Genomic DNA, 21,839 nt, shown 5'->3' with positions numbered 1-21,839 from the left:
GCTTTTGACGTGATCACTGCCGCCTTCCGGTTTATTTGTGTGAATTATCTTTATTAATTTCTGATAACGATATATCTTTTTAAATTATTAATCACATGCGTTAATGTTGACAGCCCTAGTTTTTAGAAAAATGCAGTACATCTGAACTGTTCATAACATTGCAAAAGGGATAACTCACAAAAATAGCAGGGGATCAAACATTTATGTAGTTATGGCGAACCTGGGTTCGATTGAACCCTAGGGGTTCGGTGAGTCGGCCTCAGGGGTTTGACGGACTCAGTCAAGACATACTTGCCAACCTTGAGACCTCCGAATTCGGGAGATGGGGTGGTGGGGGCGAGGTGGAGGAGGGGCGGGCGTGGTTGAGGTGGGCGGGGTTTGGTGGTAGCGGGGGTGTATATTGTAGATTCCAGAAGAGTTAGTGCTGCAAGGGGTTCTGGGTATTTGTTACGTTATATTACGGTGCGGATGTTCTCCCCAAATGTGTTTGTCATTGTTGTTTGGTGTGGGTTCACAGTGTGGTGCGTATTTGTAACAGTGTTAAAGTTGTTTATATGGCCACCCTCAGTGTGACCTGTATGGCTGTTGACCAAGTATGCCTCGCATTCACTTATGTGTGTGTAAAAGCCACATAAATGATGTAAATGCGCCGACACGCCGTTTGTATGGAGGAAAATCGGACGTGACGACAGGTTGTAGAGGACGCTAAAGGAGAATGTTTGCCCTGGGAAATTTTCGGGAGGGGCACTGGAATTCGGTATTCTCCCGGAAAAATCGGTAGGGTTGACAAGTATGGACTCATCGTGTAAATAAAAACTTCTCCATATCAGTGTATCATGGATATGGCAACAGCAAAAGTCACACTGATTTGCAGGTGTGTAATTTGTTGTGAGTTCATGCAAGGTTCATTTTGTACACCAGGGAAAAAAAAACATATAACTTTGTCTTGAATTTGAAAAAAAAACATTTTATTTTTCACAAAAGAAGGGTTCAGTGAATGCGCGTATTAAGAACCACTGAGTTATGGTGTCATTTATTTATTGTTCAATAACAGGATTTTGAATGTTTTTATTATCCATAATTATATTACAAATCCAATTTTAAAAGTATATGGCTATATATTTTTTTGCTATGCACCTAAATGTTCTGTGTTGTACTGCACTGCCATCCTTGGTTAAGTATGTGCAATATATTGTTTAGGTTGAATATTTTCATATGGTGGTCACATGACTGCAGTCGGGAGACATCATACGTAGTCTATATGAAAATGGAAAAGTATGCGAGTGCGTTGCCTCACATGTATGACCAGCTGTAGTCCCATGTCTGAGGTTTCCAGTCTTCTGGGCCCAGACTGACAGTCAGCTGGAAAGCAGTAGTGAACATCATGTGGGCCACCATCCCCAGCAGCCCTGCCAAACACACACGAGTATCAATTAATGTACTTTTCCTACATGGCCACCAGATGGCAGTGTCGCACAACATTAATGCAGAGAATCGCACTGCAGCATCATGACCTGGACTTGTGGACGGAAACAGTCAGTTGCTGAATCATTGATTCAGAAATTGTTTCTTTAACTATTGTTGTACAAGTCTTGATCTTAGGTAACCCAGGATTGTTTTTATATCACGCCTCCAAGAGTTAGTACCACAGGAAGTTGAAACACAAAGGTACCGAGAGACTGGAAAAGACTCATAAGGAGAACGGGCGTTGGTTGATAAAATTTTTAATCCAGTGTAAATTGCTCATCATCAAAACATATTTCAATAATCATTCCTGTATTACATTGAAGTTTAAAAAGCTGGCTTGAAAAATTAAACTCTTTTATTTTCTAACTTATCGTAACAAAGAGGTGATTCACTATCAAAGACAGTCTGAAACACTGTGACAACCAACCCCCTCCCATGTATGCTATTTTTTTGTAGGGGAAAAAAAAATATTGAAGCAGAAAGCAGAACTTCATTTGAAAGTTAAATTGCATTGATAAGTTGACAAATACATTACTTTATGTATTTTTTTACACAAGATGAGCAAGGGACATGGACAGTAAAGACATTTTAGGCCATTCTACGGTATACAGTATGTGATATGTATAGTATACTAGAATATATGTGACAACTAGGGCTGGGCGATATGGCCTTTTTTTAATATCTCGATATTTTTAGGCCATATCGCGATACACAATATATCTCTCGATATTTTGCCTTGGCCTTGAATGAACACTTGATACATATAATCACAGCAGTATGATGATTCTATGTGTCTACATTAAAACATTCTTGTTCATACTGCAATATATGCCTATTTTAAACTTGCATGCAGAGAAGGAAATCACAACTAAGTCAATTGACCAAAAGTTCATGTCATTTCCAAAACAGAAAGTGTAAGATTGTCAGAGACATTTTAAGGGTCAAATAAAAATGAGCTGCATAATAGGAAATCAAATAGTGTTCGTCCTTCGCTTTGTGGTAGGTTACTACGGACGTTATTAAATTCTGTTGTTGACAATTTTTTTCATACAGTGTTGATGTGGAAATGTTTGCCACGGCATTTTGATGGTGTGGGCGTGTGGCACCGACATGCGGAGTAAGCACTCTTCATTCTCTAGCAGGTGACTTTTCAAATGATGCTACATATTAGCAGTAATGCTACTTTTTATACCAACGTTTTTGCCGCATGCTTGACAGGGGGGTCGCCAGACATATTTCACTGGGGCACGTGCCCCACTGTTGATCTGCAGTGCCCCAGTAAAAATTTCACCAATTAAAAAAAAACGCTTCAGAGTTTTAAGTCAACATAACATAGAAAACAGTGCACATACTACTTAGTATGGTAATTGATTGCTACTGTATTCATTCCACGAAACAGTGAGGACATGGCTACTTAATATGGTAATTTATTCACGTGTGGATCGAGACTTCGGTTGAGAGAGAGAGAGAGAGAAGAGAGAGAGAGGGGGGATTCTTATCACTGCGTGAGGTAGGTGACGTTAGCCAACAACAATTTGTTAATTACAATAATTTGATTTTGATTTGACTCAAACTGTAACTCCTAGATGGATTTAAGAAAGTTATTCGCCCGCAGCAAAGAAGAAGTGAGGAATGAGAGATGTAAGTGAAATCCTAGCTAGCTAGGCAACATAATTGTCTTAAGTTGATGCTAAGTTAGCTAACGTTATTCCTTGTATCAAGACAAACATATTTCTTTGCTGTACGAGCTGTCGGGGGAATTTCCAATGAACATGAAACATAATGTTGGTTATTGTCTGCTGGTTCTGCATCAATGATGATTTGGAGTCAGCATGTGTGAGTTGAGTGCTTCTCAAATGGTTTATCTTCAGGAAGAAAAACATGTTTCCATATCATCAAGTCGTGAGACAAATTTTTAAATCATTCAAGTTTATTTCACAGAAAAATAGCACAGTAGACTTGTCTTGTTAATCGGTGTGACTTTGACTAAAATAATTTTGTTTTGTCACCAGAAAAATGGCTACAGCTAAAGCATCTGGTTTTGTTTCCAGAAAAAATAGTAACATTTCTGTATTTGTTTTCAGAAAGATGGCTGAAAATATTGGGTTTTGTTGCCCCATTTAGATTTTTTTTAAATATATTTCCATGTCTGTCCTGAGTCCTCCTCCAACTTGTTAGTCGGTTTGCCTTTTGCTAAAATACTCACTAATAGTCACTAGAAAAAAGGCTAAAATAATCTGGTTTTGTTGCCACAATTTGATTTTTTTCTCCTTAAACTTTTTTTTTTTTCATGCACACATCTGACTGCGACTCACTGAAAATGACACACAATCCACTTTTATGTCACGACCCAGCAGTTGGGAACCACTGGTCAACTGTATAACAGTTACTGTAATATTTCCATGTCTGTCCAGAGTGATTGACCATTTTGCAAAACTGAAAACGAGACGTTACAGTTTACTTCTCAGAAAATGATTCCCTGAACAGACACACAACAGTTGTTCATTTATTCTACTACTGTGGCTTTATTGTTTTGTGTATATTTTATAGTTTTGTGTATCTGAAATAGGATTAGCCACATTGCCATAAATGGAAATTAAATAATATAGAAGAACCCAGAGATTTAGTGGTGCTTTATTTTTTGTTTTACTTTTGTAGATGTTAAATTTGCAGATTATTACTGCAATATATATTTGAAAAAGATTCATTGCTCTACCTTTTTGCTTTTACCAGTAGCAGTTTAGAAGTCTGGAGTAAAAAAGTGCACAAGTAGGTCAAATTCATTAGTTAATTTCAGGTGGTTAATCAAAGATCCATACAACATAATCTGATATGATTTCCTAGTTTAAAGCACTATCTATGTATGTTTTATGATAAATAAGTGCTAAAAATGTTTTTGCTTGCGCGCTTTGCACGCTCACATGAATTATTTGTGCCCCAGTACAGTATTAGGTCTAGTGACGCCCCTGATGCTTGACTTATTACGGTTGTCTGTTCAACATATTCCTACTTGAAACCAAACCGCCAGATGATGGACCCCATGCTGTTTTTCTTGGGAACTAATTCTTCCTTCATTCGCACCTTCTTTCTCTCGTATTACCACTCACATGGCTCTGCTAGCATCACAGCTAACGTTACCCATGCTGCTACCTCTCTGCTCAGCGAGGGCATATACGTATGTGACCTATGACGTGATAGTATATGACGTATGTAAATGGTCAATAAATGGTACATGGTTGTACAGTACTTGTATAGCACTTTTCTACCCCTTTTTAAGGAGCCCAAAGCGCTTTGACAGTATTTCCACATTCACACACTGTTGGCAGGAGCTGCCATGCAAGGCGCTAACCAGGCACCATCAGGAGCAAGGGTGAAGTGCCTTGCCCAAGGACACAACGGACGTGACTAGGATGGTAGGTGGGGATTAAACCAGTAACCCTAAGATTGCTGGCACAGCCACTCTACCAACTCCGCCTCGCCGTCCATGTATGTAAGACGGTGCGCTTGCTTGTCTGTGAGAAGGAGACAGGAAAGAGCGAGAAGAGCCTGTAGTGTGATGCCCACAGCTAAAAGCAACTGCGTGAGAATGTATACTCGAATATCACGATATAGTCATTTTCCATATCGCACAGAGACAAACCCGCGATATATCGTGTATATCGATATATCGCCCAGCCCTAGTGACAACTAACCTGAAAGAAATGACCACCAAGCCAAAATGGAATTCCTTGCTCGCATCAATGCTAGAAGACTGTTTAACAACTAGTTAGCTAGTGAATTACAAATCTAAACCAGCTGTCTCCAATTGTTTTCTTCTGAAAGGTACTTTTACAATATGAAAACGTTATCATAGCTTATTTTAACTCATAGATGAATACGCTTGCTTTGTCAGGACATGAACAAAATGTTGGTATCCACAATTCATATTCAACACAACTCTGCGGTCCCCTCCAAGGTTTCTCATTGTATCCCACTGGGTTGCGTTTTTTCTTGCCCTGATGTGGGATCTGAGCCGAGGATGTCTATGGCTTGTGCAGCCCTTTGAGACACTTGTGATTACATCCTATTAAACAAACTTTAATTGATATTTTCTATTAAAGCTTTAAAAAAGTGTTCATCTCCATCTTGTAGATCATCTCTCTCTGGTGTATCTCATATTTGTTACGTGTGGGTCGCATCTTCCAGGATGCAGACGGACAACTCCGGACAAATCGTGAAGGTTGGGGATGATTTATTCTCCATAAGTCATACCAGGTCAATCAAAACAGACAGAAAACAAAAAGGACGGGTGCCGATCGCACGGGAAGCTAAGGCGAGACAACAGGAATCAAGAAGCATAGAAGACAAGGAATTTACCCAACGTAACTGTAGTATTCAGCAAACAATGAAGCCAGACAGAGTGTGGGGAGCAGCGTGAATAAGCAGCTCTCTGATTAGTGCCCGGCAGCAGGTGAATGTGCCGAACACTAACCAGAGGCAGCTGAAACCAATCAGTACCCATGGTGACCAAAACAAACCCAGGACTGCACAAGAACAGGAACTAAGGGAGTCCAAAACTAACAGAACATGACCAAACAAAACATGATCCGAGCCATGGATCATTTCAATATTATAAAGTGCAAACATGAATGCTGCTGAATATTACATATTTTACTAACTCACACTGCAGATCAAATAAACACATACTTGTTCACATTTTTCAAACAAAATTGTCTCACATTCAACATGAAATACAGTAGGAAGTTTTCTGCCTCTTATTGGATACGAGTATCATATTATACATCACACATTACTCACTGTTGCTGGAGCTTTCAACAAGTCAAATGTAAGACTTTTTAACAAGTATAATAAATGGAATTTAGGAACCATTTCACATCCATACGGACAAAAACAAACCATAAATGAAAATCAAAAGGCCAGAATAAATTTTAAGTACCGGTATATGAAATGATTCACTGCTCTTTTTTACATTGGAAAACAAAATGGTTAAACTTACTAAAAAACCCAAAACCAGTGAAGTTGGCACATTGTGTAAATCGAAAATAAAAACAGAATACAATGACTTGCAAATCCTTTTCAATTTATAATTGTCACAGTTCGTTTAGCAATGAAACAAAGGGACCCAAGGATGCAGATTAATTTGAGAGTAAATAGTCTTTACTTCACAGATAAGAAAAAGTCAATACAAAAATGCTCAAAAAACTAGAATGCAACAAAAGGCGACGGTGCGGAAAAAGAGGAACACAAAAAGGCACCGTGATAAAAGAACAAAGGCTAAACTACAAACTAAACTAAAACTAGGGTCAAAATTGCAAGACGTGCAAACTACGATATACATACCAACTGGATGGCACAGGGAATGGACAAACAGGTCTGAGGCAAAAATACAGAGACTAGGAGGAATCATCAAACACCGTCACGGAGTGTAATAGCCAAGTACCATCCAGTTGGCCAGGTGCTGCTTATATAGTGCAGGTGAAATTAGATCCGCTGTGCACGTCTTGCAGCTCCGCCCACAGGAAACACAGGAACTCCAAGGAAGACCAAACGTCAGAGACAAGTCTGCTGCACCAACAAGGGAAACTGAGTAGACTAACCACAAGATGGCAGCAGGTGGTGACAGTATTCCCCCCCTAATCAACAGATGCCACCTGGCGGACCTCCTGGTTTACCGGGAAATCTATGATAGAAATCAGAAATTAGGGATTTGTCAATGATAAGGAAACGTGAAATCCAGGACCGATCCTCTGGGGGGTAACCCTCCCAGTCGATCAGAAACTGCATGTCGCGGATGAAAATTGAGGCCCTCTGTCTGACACCACATCTGAGGGGATCCCATGAAGTCGGACCACATGGGTGACCAGAAGCTTGGCGGTTTCCAGGGATGAGGAAAGTCTGCGAAGGGGGACAAAGTGCGTGAACTTAGAGAATCTGTCTACTATTGTGAGGATGACAGAAAACCCCCTAGTGATGGGTTGACCTGTGACAAAGTCCAAAGCAATGTGCGACCATGGGCGAGAGGGGATGGGAAGAGGCTGCAGCAACCCCGCAGGAGCTTGATGGGAAGACTTGCTCCTGGCGCAGACGGGGCATGCCGCCACAAATTCCTTAGTGTCTGTGCGAACGGTAGGCCACCAGAACCGCTCAGTGAGCAGGAACTCAGTGCGTCTGGCACCTGGGTGGCAAGCAATCTTGGTTGTGTGAGCCCACGACAAGACCTCTGGACGGAGGATTCTTGGTACGAAAAGGCGACCAGGAGGACATCCAGCAGGGGATGGGGAGTCCCTGTTAGCCTCCAACACCCGTCTCTCCATCTCCCACTGCACTGCGCCCAGGATCCGGGACTGAAGAAGGATAGTCTCTGTGGGAGTGTCTTCTGTAGGCGGAGAGAACATCCTCGACAAAGCGTCAGGTTTTCCATTGAGAGAGCCCGGGCGAAAGGTGATACAAAAATCAAACCTTGTAAAGAACAGGGACCACCGAGCCTGACGGGGATTGAGGCGTTGAGCAGAGCGGAGGTAGGCTAGGTTTCGATGATCAGTATGGATGGTAAAGGGGTGTTTGGTACCCTCAAGCCAGTGCCTCCATTCTTGAAGGGCGAGGACCACTGCAAGAAGCTCTCGGTTCCCGATGTCATAGTTCTTCTCAGCAGGCGAAAGGCGTTTAGAGAAGAAGGCGCAGGGGTGCAATTTCTGATCAGAACTGGAGCGCTAGGACAAAACAGCCCCTACCCCGGTGTCAGATGCGTCCACCTCAACAAAAAATGGGAGATCAGAATTAGCGTGAACTAACACAGGAGCTGAGGTAAAGAGACATTTAAGGCGTCGAAAAGCCTGGTCCGCCTCCGCAGACCACACAAAAAGAACCTTAGAGGACGTTAATCTATTTAAAGGTTGGGCTATTTTGCTGAAGTCTCTAATAAAACGTCGGTAAAAATTAGCAAACCCCAGAAACCTTTGTAGCAGCTTCCTGGAGGACGGCGTAGGTCAGTCTACAACCGCTTGGATCTTAGCTGGGTCTGGCTTAATCTGCCCCCTCTCCACAATCAACCCCAAAAACGACACTGTGGTAGAATGAAAGGTGCACTTTTGGGGTTTGACAAATAATCGGTTCTCTAAAAGTCTCTGCAAAACCAAATGGACATGCTGATGATGTAATTCGATAGACGTGAAAAAATAAGTATATCATCCAAGTAGACTACCACGAAACGGCCTATCATGTCACGGAGGACATCATTAATTAAACACTGGAAAACCCCAGGGGCGTTAGTGAGGCCGAACGACATGATGCAATACTCAAAATGGCCAATAGGGGTGTTAAAAGCAGTCTTCCATTCATCACCCTCACGAATACGCACAAGGTGATATGCATTGCGTAGATCCAATTTAGTAAATACTACCGCCCCGTGCAAAGGAGAAAACGAAGACTCCAGCAGTGGAAGAGGGTATTTATTCTTGATGGTAATTTTGTTTAAAGTACGATAGTCTATACAGGGTCGTAACCCACCATCCTTTTTTTGAACAAAGAAAAACCCCGCCGCCACAGGAGCAGAAGAGGGACGAATGTGTCCGGCGGTGAGAGAAGAGGAGATGTATTCCTCCATAGCCTGTTGTTCGGGACGCAAAATATATTATATAGCCGCGAATAAGGTGGTGACGACCCAGGAAGGAGGTCAATGGCACAGTCATATGGGCGGTGGGGGGTTAGCGACGTAACGTGGTCTTTACAAAAAACCTCACTAAGGGAATGATATTCCTCAGGAATCAATGCAAGATCAGGGGGCGGAAGAGTAGGAAGAGTAGCAAGGTTAGCCGGAGAGGAGCGCAAACAATGACTATGACAAAAAATGCTAAAATTGGTAATCTTACATGTAGTCCAATCTATGCTTGGACTGTGACGTCGCAACCATGGAAGTCCAAGAACTAGGGGCGCCGAACGAGAAAGCATTATAAACAATTTAACCTCCTCACGGTGATTACCAGAAATAATATGTAGTCTGTGTCTGATGAGTAATATTAGCCAGGTGGCGCCCGTCAAGTGAGCTAACATTCTTAATACGATCAATACTCATAGTAGGAATCTTTAAAGATTCAACAAGGCCACTGTCAATGATATTTTCATCAGCCCCTGAGTCAATAAGTGCCTTAATAGGACAAGAACCCCCCACCCATGACAGAGTACCTTCGACTTGAAGTCTTCCCACCATTGAGGAAGCAGACGTCACCACAGGAGCAGGCGGCGAAGTAGAGAATCTTCCCTGCGGACGGTCTTGGTTTGACGTGGAACGGCCCCCAGTAGGCCGCGCAGGACAGCGAACAATGATGTGGTCCGCAGCTCCGCAGTACAGGCACAACCGCAATCTCAGCCGCCGGCTCCTCTCTGTAGACGACAGGCGACTGCCACCCAGCTGCATGGGAATGGCCCCCTCTAGCCCCTCCTACGGGGCACTGCAGTCGGAAGGTGGAAACGACAAATCTTGAGGCTTGGGTGTTGACCGTGTGGACCAGGTAGATGACTGTCCTATGGTGGTCGGGGGATCCACCCTCCTCTGGGCGTGACGCTCTCGTAGGCGGTTGTCCAATCGGATGGCGAGCGATATGAGCTCCTAGAGGGTCTGGGTCTCGTCTCGGGCAGCCAGCTCATCTTGGATCTGGGAGCTAAGGCTAGCCAGAAATATTCCTCGCAAGGCTCTCTCCCCCCAGCCACTCTCCGCTGCCAGGATTCGGAAGGATATAGAGTGGTCCGCTACAGAGGAGGGCCCCTGGCGTGTAGCGAGGAGGCGGCTGCCTGCCTCTCGTTCCCTCACGGGGTGATCAAAGACGCTGCGTAATTCAGCTGAAAATAGGGGTAAGCTGGAACGAAGTCCGGGTTTACTCTCACACACCTCCATAGTCCAGCTCGCTGCTCTTCCAGCCAGTAAACTTAAAATGTATGCCACTCGGGCAGAGTCTGTAGCGTATGTGTGAGGCTGCTGTGCAAACACTAGAGAGCATTGATACAAAAATAGTCTGCATTGTCCAAAGTCCCCCTCATACCTGGGTGGGTGTGGTATGCTGGGCTCCCGGGCAAGAAAACCCGATGTCGAGGACGTGGGGTAAGAAGGAGCTGCTGGTTGAGCAGCCTCAGCGTCTGGGAGCGGGCGAGGCACAAACATGCTAGTATGCATCTCTTGCACAAGTGTGGTCAGGTTTACCAAAGCTTGTTCATGGTCACTTATGCGCTGGCCATGAGCCCTGAGGGCCAGCTGAATCTGATCATCTGCGGGTTCCATATTGACTTGGCTATTGTGTCACAGTTCGTTTAGCAATGGAACAAAGGGACCCAAGGATGCAGATGAATTTGAGAGTAAATAGTCTTTACTTCACAAATAAGAAAAAGTCAATACAAAAATGCTCAAAAAACTAGAATGCAACAAAAGGCGACGGTGCGGAAAAAGAAGAACACAAAAAGGCACCATGATAAAAGAACAAAGGCTAAACTACAAACTAAACTAAAACTAGGGTCGAAATTGCAAGACGTGCAAACTACGATATACATACCAACTGGATGGCACAGGGAATGGACAAGCAGGTCTGAGGCAAAAATACAAAGAGACTAGGAGGAATCATCAAACACCGTCACGGAGTGTAATAGCCAAATACCATCCAGTTGGCCAGGTGCTGCTTATATAGTGCAGGTGAAATTAGATCCAGCTGTGCACGTCTTGCAGTTCCGCCCACAGGAAACACAAGAACTCTAAGGAAGACCAAACGTCAGAGACAAGTCTGCTGCACCAACAAGGGAAACTGGGTAGACTAACCACAAGATGGCAGCAGGTGGTGACAATAATCAATTGAATAAACTGCAAAGACAAGATACTTAATGTTCGAAATAAGAAACTAAATTATTTTGCTAAATAATCATTAACTTAGAATTTAACGGCAGCAACACATTGCAAAAAAGTGGGCATGGGCAATTTTACCACTGTGTCACATGGCCTTAACAACACTCAGGAACTGAGGAGACCAATTTTTGAAGCTCTTCAGGTGGAATTATTTCCCATTCTTGCTTGATGTACAGCTTAAGTTGTTCAACAGTCAGGGGTCTCCAATGTGGTATTTTACACTTCATCATGATCCACACATTTTCAATGGCAGACAGGTCTGGACTACTGGCAGGCCAGTGTAGTACCCACACTCTTTTACTATGAAGCCATGTTGTTGTAACACTTGGCTTGACATTGTCTTGCTGAAATAAGCAGGGGCGTTCATGAAAAAGACGTTGCTTGGATGGCAACATATGTTGCTCCAAAACCTGTGTATTTTACAGCATTGATGGTGCCTTAACAGATGTTTAAGTTACCCATGCCTTGGGCACTAATACACCCCTGTACCCTCACAGATGCCTGCTTTTGAACTTTGCGCCTATACAGTACAGATGGTTATTTTCTTCTTTGGTCCGGAGGACATGACGTCCACAGTTTCCACAAACAATTTGAAATGTGGACTCGTCAGGCCATAGAAGTCTTTTCCACTTTGCATCTTCGATGAGCTCGGGCCCAGCGAAGCCAGCGGGGTTTCTGGGTGTTGTTGATAAATGACTTTTGCTTTGCAATGTAGAGTTTTAACTTGCACTTGTAAATATAGGCCACAAACTGTAGTTACTGACAGTGGTTTGTTGAAATGTTCCAGAGCCCAAGTGGTGATATCCTTTACACACTGATGTCGGTGTTTGATGCAGTACTGCCTGATGGATCGAAGGTCACAGCCATTCAATTTTGGTTTTCTGCCTTGTTGCGTGCAGTGATTTAAAAGTTAAAAAAGTCAAGGGAATCATTTTGGTGATTTAACCCCCAATTCCGACCCTTGAAGCTGAGTGCCAGGCAGGGAGATAATTGGTCCCATTTTTATCGTATTTGGTATGACTCAGCCGGGGGGTTTGAACTCACGACCTACCGATCTTAGGGTGGACACTCTAACCATAAGGTCACTGAATTTCTCCAGATTCTCTGAAACTTTTGATGATATTACGGACCATAGATGGTGAAATCCCTAAATCCCTTGCAATAGCTCGTTGAAAAAGTGTTGTTCTTAAACTGTTCAACAATATGCTCACGCAGTTCATAAAGTGGTGACCATCGCCCCATCCTTGTTTGTGAATGACTGAGTATTTAATGGAAGCTGATTTTATACCAATCATGGCACCAACCATTTCCCAATTAGCCTGTTCACCTGTGGGATGTTCCAAAAGAGTGTTTGATGAGCGTTCCTCAACTTTCTTAGTCTTTTTTGCCACTTTTGTGAGCTTTTTTGAAACATGTTGCAGGCATCAAATTCTAAATGAGCTAATACTTGCAAAAAATAACAAAGTCTACCAGTTTGAACATTAGGTATCTTGTCTTTGAAGTCTATTCAATTGAATATCGGTTGAAAATGATTTGCATATCATTGTATTTTGTTTTTATTTACGATTTACACAACTTCACTGGTTTTGGGTTTTGTAAATACACCAGAAGTTTCTTTATTGTAAACCAACTGAAAACAATATTAGCAAACATGATTAGATTTGCCAAAGAAAGTGTTTTCTTACAACAAGTGCAGTGTGCTTCATATTAAGTGTTTTCATCTAACAATAACAACCAGAACGCCAGCAATGGTAGATAAAGTACAACAATGTATTGTCTGTGAAAGTGACAATTAGCATCTCTGCTAAAGCTAAATGGTTAACTTTTGCAGTGTTTTTGCGGTTGTCAGAATTGGGCAAACATAAAAACCTCTACTGTACTACTTCTGTATCTGCAGTATGTTGTGAAAAACAGAGATGGCAGACAGAGCAATAGTCTAAAGAAAAAAGAAGGCAATCATGTCTTGCAAGCCTCAAACAGAACTTGGATTTGAATAATGTGGATAACATTCTAATTTGCTCAGCTCAATTTGTATCAGGTAGGTAAATTTCTTTAAAGTTGATCATTTTTTAAACGTGCGATTAAGGTGCATACACTTTGACTCCTTTTTGACCCTCGGCCCGTTCCGCAGTATGGTGCTATGTGATGGTGTCCAGTTACTGTGGAGCCACAAGTGGGGAAAATAGCGAGCATAAACGCACAAAGAAAGCGGGACATTATAGAAGTCTCAGGTCCAAAGCCGTGACAAGTCAAGACAATTTTATCTTCGATCGCCGTGAGACAACATCATTGGAACAAACGCTGCTGGCGAGCTTTGCCGCAGGAGGAGCTTCACGTCCATGTTTACATTACAGTTTAGTGCACTACTAACATAACATGTAGATTGTTACTCAAACTGCTTTAGTACAATGGAATAAAAGCTCAGCAGAAAAAAGATGGTAGAGAGGAAGTTTAAAGTCCCATTAATCGGACACAGTCTTCAAAATATGTCAAGTCTTTAATTCATACCAATTACACACGTCTGCCTTTACAATATCAGTCCTGCACCATCCAACGAAACAACAAAAAAAATGTTTATTATGATTTGTCACTGATGTTTTGTAATGTTATTCTGTGATATTTCTACCCAAATAAATGTTTTCTGGCAGACTAATAAAAAAGTGTATTGTAATAGTGGCGGCAAGTTCACAAATAGCACTGTCGAGCTGAATAAGCAGAAGTGCGACACACACGACTGACAACACAATATTGCCATTGCTACAGTCCAGGGTTTCCCACATATTCATTTATTTGTTGCGGCCCGCCACAAAAGAATTACGGCCGCCACAAATATATTTAAAAAAATAAAAATTATTATTTTTTTTTTTTTTCCGGGTTTTGACTCGCTCGACCGCTCTTAAAAGCAATGGGACTCTGTCTGTGAATGGAGCTTGTAGTTACAACTCCGGTGCAGTAGGTGGCGGTAGCCTACTATGCACTGTAACTCCGCAAATGTAATTATATTCAAACTCCGCGTTCTTCTTGGTCATCGCCGCCGCCGCTGACACCCCTTCACCCCCCTCCGCCCGACCACACCACCAAAAAATAGATGCCTGACCTGTGGGAAACACTGCAGTCTATTCTTTTATTACCTGTTCTGATTGATAGTCCTCAATTACAGAATGTTTAACGGCTGAATATTACATTTTGTCAATAAATAGAGAAGGTTAGGACATTGTCATGCAGAGATATAAATACATTTAACTTGTGCAACATATAATGTACAGAATATCAGAAGTATTTACTCAGGTAGAAATATCACAGATTACATGACCGAACATCTTGGACAATCAAACCATGGTCGAAACAATCCACATCATGAGCTATTAATGTTTGAAAATGGACTTCTACAGGAAGAATACAAATTCTGTATTTCTACAAAATACAAAATCTGGCAAGTCACCAATGCACTGCAGGTATCTTTTTAAATTCTCTTTTAAGGGAGTTTATGTCAATGTTGTCTGTCTATCTATGTTGGCCCTGCGATGAGGTGGCGACTTGTCCAGGGTGTACTCCGCTTTCAGCCCGATTGTATCTGAAATAGGCACCAGCACCCCCGCGACCCCGAACGGGACATGCGGTAGAAAATGGATGGATGGAGGGGTGTTAATATCCTTTTTTGTTGAGCCATTCAAAAAGAATAATGTTTCAAAAAGATTTAATTAAAGCAAACTACTTGTCCAGTCAGGGCTTCACGGTGGCAGAGGGGTTAGTGCGTCTGCCTCACAATACGAAGTTCCTGCAGTCTTGGGTTCAAATCCAGGCTCGGGATCTTTCTGTGTGGAGTTTGCATGTTCTCCCCGTGAATGCGTGGGTTCCCTCCGGGTACTCCGGCTTCCTCCCACTTCCAAAGACATGCACCTGGGGATAGGTTGATTGGCAACACTAAATTGGCCCTAGTGTGTGAATGTGAGTGTGAATGTTGTCTGTCTATCTGTGTTGGCCCTGCGATGAGGTGGCGACTTGTCCAGGGTGTACCCCGCCTTGCGCCCGATTGTAGCTGAGATAGGCGCCAGCGCCCCCCGCGACCCCAAAAGGGAATAAGCGGTAGAAAATGGATGGATGGAATTGTCCAGTCATGTTAATAAAACTTGAAAATTACCTATCAAGGTTACATTTATTGATGATGACAAATTATATTTATCTGCGATTATCCCAATTAATTTTGAGGTATCTATCGACAAACTGTTGATCCTTGAATAGTTGTGCAAGTGTTAGGTGCTTTTCAGCAGCTTTTGACACACTTATCCCAGATTTTTTTACTTTTACATTACTATTCCATGTTTGCAAAGGCTTCCCCCATCGATGGCACCACATCCGGGTCCTAAGCACTTTATATGTTTCCATCCACCGGCTTCAAGCATGCATAAATTGATCGTTCTGGAGCCCCAAATTGTTAAACTTGCACCTATCCATCTTATGCAGGTAATTCAACTTTGCTGTGGGTTTAAAACATTCAAAACCTTTCAAAATCGTATTTTAGACCTTTTATGAGATTTTACGGGAATTTCAGCAATCAAGGCCTACTGAAACCCACTATTACCAACCACGCAGTCTGATAGTTTACATATCAATGATGAAATATTAACATTGCAACACATGCCAATACGGCCGGTTTAGTTTACTAAATTGCAATTTTAAATTTCCCTCTGAGATTCTTGTTGAAAACATCGTGGAATGATGATGCGTGATGTCACGGACCGTCAGGAAATATTAGCGCAGCACTACTAGCGGCTAAAAGTCGTCTCTTTTCAACGCGCAATTAAACAATATTCTGGATATCTGTGTTGCTGAATCTTTTGCAATTTGTTCAATTATTAATGGAGACTATAAAGAACAAGGCTGTTGGTGTTAAGCGGTGTATTGCAGCTGTCTTTAGCATGGAGACACAGCCGGTGTTTCTTTGTTTTTAACACAGAGCGGTCAAGTGAACATGTTTCTCTACGTGAACCAGCATGTTTTTGGATGGGAAAATTGTGATATATATCTTACCGGAGACATCATTGGATTATTCCTCCTCCTGCAGTAGCTGTTTAAAAGGCAGCTGTGAGCTTGGCTCCTTGGCTTCTCTCTGAGACACAGTGTGTTCACCCTAGCCATCCGACCTCGAGGTATGTCTTTACAATCTCACTAAAACACCATTCAAACTATAAGCAGATTAGGGATCTTCCAGAATTATCCTAGTAAATGTGTCCAATTACATCTGAAACGCTCACACTGCCGCCGCGCGGAGCCGTCGCTTTTTATTTTATTTCTTTTCTAGTCCTTCGCTATCAATATCATCATCCACAAATCTTTCATCCTCGCTCAAATTAATGGGGAAATTGTAGTTTTCCCGATTCGAATAGCTATTGTCGCTGGAGGCTACCATTATAAACAATGTGAGGACGTGAGGAGCCCTCACCCACGTGACGTCATCGTCTGCGACTTCCGGTAAAGGCAAGGCTTTTTTATCAGCACCAAAAGTTGCGAACTTTATCGTCGATGTACTCTACAAAATCCTTTCAGCAAAAATATGGCAATATCGCGAAATGATCAAGTATGACACATAGAATGGACCTGCTATCCCTGTTTAAATAAGAAAATCTCATTTCAGTAGGCCTTTAAATTCAAATTGTTGGATTTAAGACTTTTTAAGACCCCGCATATACCCTGTTATTGTACTTACATAGATACATTAATGTCATTTTAAAGCCATTGTCAGACAAACACAGAGGAGCTGAATATTTACAATTTTAACATGAGTAAGCGGGATGTGTGCTATGTGTATGAGTTTTATTTTCCCTTGGCCTCAGTCTGGACCCCCTCTCCAGGGGCCCAGGCTTGAACCGATGTTTTTTCTCACCCCCCGCACCTCATTGTTTACCTATATCTCACCTTTTTTGTAAGATGCGCCGGAAGTTTGCAGACCCTTCAGCGATCCTGTTCTGTTCGTCTGATCTTGAATGGGATTGTGCTGAAAATTGTCATTTCCTCTCGGGGATTAATAAAGTATTTCTGCTTCTGAATCTGATTCTGATGAAAAACACAAAAATCCTCGATTGCGGCTATCTTACTCCAGAGAAGACTATGTGGGTGAGCTATGACCCCAACTCCATAAATTTCTAAACAGAGACAGCGCACTAAGGTGGCGTCTGTGTCATGATCCGTGATCCGGATCATGTTTGTTTAGTTATGTTCTGTTAGTTTTGGACTCCCTTAGTTCCTGTTTTGTGCACTTTGGGTGTTTGTTTTGGTTTCCATGGGTACTAATTGGTTTCACCTGCCTCTGATTCGTGCTCTGCACGTTCACCTGCTGTTGAGCACTAATCAGAGAGCTATTTATTCACGTTGCTCGCCACAGTCGGTGTGGCTTCATTGTTTGCTATACGCAACTGTTATGTTCCGATGTTCCTGAGTCTTGATCCTGTATTTCCTGTGCTATTCCTGTGCTAAGTTGTTACCTTAGCTTCCCGTGCGATCGGCACGTTTTTCTTTTGTTTGTTCTGTCTTGTGGGTACGTATATGATTTATGAGAAATACATCATCTCCTACCTCACGCTGTTGTCCGGAGCCATCCGTTCTGCATTCCGGGAGAACAAACCCCGACCTGACCTTGCGCCACACGTGACAGTCTTATGAGAGTGACAACATACACCGTTCTTTCGTACGGAAGGCCTTTCAGTGAATATTGTCAACTGGTTAAAATTTTGCGACTTGAAGTTCAACTACTGCAATTTGAGTGTGCATCCCAGTTGTAAACACAATAATATGCATATTGTTAAACAAATACAACATCCCTGAAAACCGTGTATTACTATGTTACTATGTGCGTTTTTGGAATCAACTCAATACTCTTTATCAAACATCAGATATTCTTCTATCAATCTTGTGTGTGTTTTTCCTGTAGTTTTTCTCCTAATTTGTCTTTTTCGTTGTTTTGTTTGGAAGTGACTGAAGGGCTGCTTGATTTCTCATCACAAATAGTATATAGCTGGAAGGAAAAACAACAGGTGTCCAATTACCACGCGCGCAGACACACACCGACTCTGTATCATCAGTTTGGTATCTATGTGTCAGAATGAATAGTATGACGCTCAGATTCTTTTCTATTCAAAAGAGGTCAAGTCCTTCCCTCTGAGCACAATTAAACAACTTAAAGAGCCCAAGCCTTCGAGGTGTGGCCTTTCACTATTAATCAGTAAAACAAGGCTTAATAATGATGACACAAAGTCAGGCCCAAAGCATCAAGCCCTGTCATTTGTCTCATAAGTCATGATCATGTGGATTTAGCATGGCCCCCCCTTCTCTTGTTACCATATGTTGAAGTTGCTCCACAAAATAAAAACCTCCAAACCGTCCTAATGGTACACTGGCTTGTAGTGGCAGCCCTGACCCACAAAAAAGTGATTATTGGTATCACTGGGACCATAATTTAGTATTTTTCTGAAACTGCATCAATATAAATTATCCTTCACACTATTGAAACATACAAACGCATCTTGATTTATTATTATTGAAATAACTTGCTTATTTGATTTTGAGGGCTGTCAATATTTAATTGTATTTAATCACATTATGTCTATAGTTAACTGTGGAAGGGGCGTGGTCGACGTGTCCCCTCGGGGCATGTGCAGGAGCCGGCTGTGAAGCAACGACAGGTGAGGAGATTTCTCAGCTGGAACGAGTTGTCTAATCACCTGTCTCTTTATCAGGTGCACTGGAGACCATGAGGGGGCGACCCGGGTGGAGAGAGGCTCGCACAAGACAAAAACCCACTAACTGAACGTTGCTGAATAGCGAAGAGGGGACTTGAAAATAAAAGTGTTGTATCATTTGACAACTGGGGTCCCGTGTGTTGTTCCGCCGGCACGAGGAAGTGCTACAATAACTCATAATTTTATTGTTTTCATCTTTATGAGTGTACATTAATTAAATGTATACCCATAATGGGATTTGACAAAGTGTTTGATTGATGGTGTGTTTGATTTTTTTTTTTTTTAACAAAATGGACACACACATGCACGCATACAAGTAATTTTCCACATGGGGTCTCATTCAGTCCATCAGTGCTCTCTCTTTCTCTCATTATACATTATATATATATATATATATATATTAGGAGTGTAACGGTACATGTATTTGTATTGAACCGTTTCGGTACAGGGGTTTCGGTTCGGTGCGGAGGAAAAGTGAACAAGTTCAACACGTACATATGAAGTAGCCGCCTATGCTAAAGTCTTAACAAGCTGCTCCGCTCCGTTCTGCCTCTGTGTCTGTACACAGCACCCTGCATTGTCCCACCCACACAACCATCTAATTGGTTACATACAAAGCCAATCAGCAATGCATATTCAGTGTGCATGTCGTCAAGGCTTAAGTGTCGATGTCGAGCAGATAGGTGTTTAGCAGGGGAGCAACTCACTCTCCCCAAATTATATTCCGAGTCAACTACTTTCTAAACATCACAATGAGCCCGTTGACCTTCTAGAAACAAACTGCAGCTCAGCTCACTCGCAGTCCTGGCTTTAGGTGAAGGCTAGTTAGCTTTTACCGAAACGTTAACTCATTTTGCGGAGTGTGTGTGCGTGCGCGTGTGTGTGTGTGTGTGCGCGCGTGCGCGCGCGTGTGCGTGTGTTACGGACAGTGTTGATTGAGGTGTGTTGAAGCAGCAAAAAAGAACATTATATTAAATTAAGAGTTTCTGTCTCTGATAGTGTATAAAATCATTTAAGTGCATCATAAAGCCTACATAAACTCCATGGTGGTCAGGGATGAATTTTCAGCTATAGTTACATTAATCATTAGTAATGTAGCAGCCTAGTTTTGAATGGCAGGGTCCATGCTATCACATGTTGGTAAAAATATAATATTTAATTTACATAATAAAAATCAACTAAAGGTTTCCCCAATGCTGTAATAAATTAAGCATGATGAGTTCACTTGAAACTGTTTAATGTTGCACTTTTTATATGTAGAAGAAAAGTTGTGTCATTTTATTTCATCCAAGCAACAACTTAAAGCAGTTTAATGTGGATCAACGTAGGCAGAATTATTATAGTTTTCCCAATGTTAAAAGGATCAAGCCATTGTTTACAAATTTGGTAAATAAATACTCAAAAAATGTATATTTTGTTGTTTTCTTATTGTACCGAAAATGAACCGAACCGTGACCTCTAAACCGAAGTACGTACCGAACCGAAATTTTTGTGTACCGTTACACCCCTAATATATATATATATATATATATATATATATATATATATATATATATATATATATATATATATATACATACATACATACATACACATGCATACATATACATATATATATATATATTTATATACATGTATACATACACATACATGCAAATATATATATATATATATATATATACATACATACATACACATGCATACATATACATATATATATATATATATATATATATATATATATTTATATACACATATACACATATACACATACATACATACAGTATATACATACATTCAAAAAACAATCCCCACAAAATGCAACTCACAAACTTTGCAAGCAATTTTAGAAGAAAAAAAAGCTGTATGTTATACACTTCTGCTTGCATAACAATAACTATCAGCAACAGTGGATGGAAATAACTTGTAGAGAGAGCGACCTGCCAGGTCTTCGGAGCTAAACTTATCATTCAATGTAATTTTTTCTTTTTGCATTTCTGCTCTCTCTTCGTTCTTCTGACGTAAGATCAGACGGAACGCCACTGCTTTTGCACTGCTCTTGTCTGGAGTGAGGGTCACACAGGAAGCATGTTAATTTAAGAAAAAATACTGCTGTAAGAGGAAACTTTTGTTAACTCAGTAATATCGGGTTAACTTTGACAGCGCTATTTCTTATCTAATAAACACACATTGCAGGAGTGTAAAATTCCATTAACCACTCTTAGTATTAAGATATACAAATAATAAAGACAGTCTTAACCTCAATCAGTACATTTCAATGCACTAAATTAGTCTTATTTCTAAATTATTTTGTCTTGAAATACAATAATACAACACATGTAAGCACATCATTTCCTTTTTTCCTCTCAATAACAGCATCTCAGTCACATTATGCCAATTTCTTCAACTTTCCGCATTAGATTCTGTTTTTAGCTAACATTGATTCTAATGACGCATACATCAATGATTCTGTTTACTTCCGCCCACCTTGTAACCAGCAGTAAAAGGCTATTCCGTTGTTTCTTTTTTTATGCTTTTCAGCGGCACCTGAATGATTATGAGAGCGCGCTGGCGTCATGATTACAATGGTCTAATGGATAGAAAAAAAAGTACCGATAGCCGGATCATTAGTCCCAAAATTTTAGCGATCCTCTTGGACTGACCCAATTAGGAACCGGTACCAAAAAATACTTGTGCTCGTTATACATTCCCAGTTAACAGTGCACCAAACTGAAGAACATGAACAAGCCATG

The 21,839-nt window shown here is 41.5% G+C and overlaps 1 protein-coding gene across 1 annotated transcript in view; it reads right to left on the bottom strand.

Moving 5' to 3' along the window:
• gsg1l2b (gsg1-like 2b) overlaps nt 1-21,839 on the bottom strand; it is a 65,917-nt gene that overhangs the window by 10,408 nt on the left and 33,670 nt on the right. The window contains exon 4 of the mRNA XM_061908754.1: nt 1,298-1,409. Within this exon, the coding sequence (XP_061764738.1) occupies nt 1,298-1,409 (112 nt within the window). The remainder of the gene's footprint in view (nt 1-1,297; nt 1,410-21,839) is intronic.

This window comes from Nerophis ophidion, linkage group LG08 (assembly GCF_033978795.1).
Source record: "Nerophis ophidion isolate RoL-2023_Sa linkage group LG08, RoL_Noph_v1.0, whole genome shotgun sequence".
Taxonomy (NCBI): domain Eukaryota; kingdom Metazoa; phylum Chordata; class Actinopteri; order Syngnathiformes; family Syngnathidae; genus Nerophis; species Nerophis ophidion.
The sequence above is the reverse complement of the archived record's forward strand: the minus strand, read 5'-3'. Positions and strand labels throughout refer to the sequence as shown.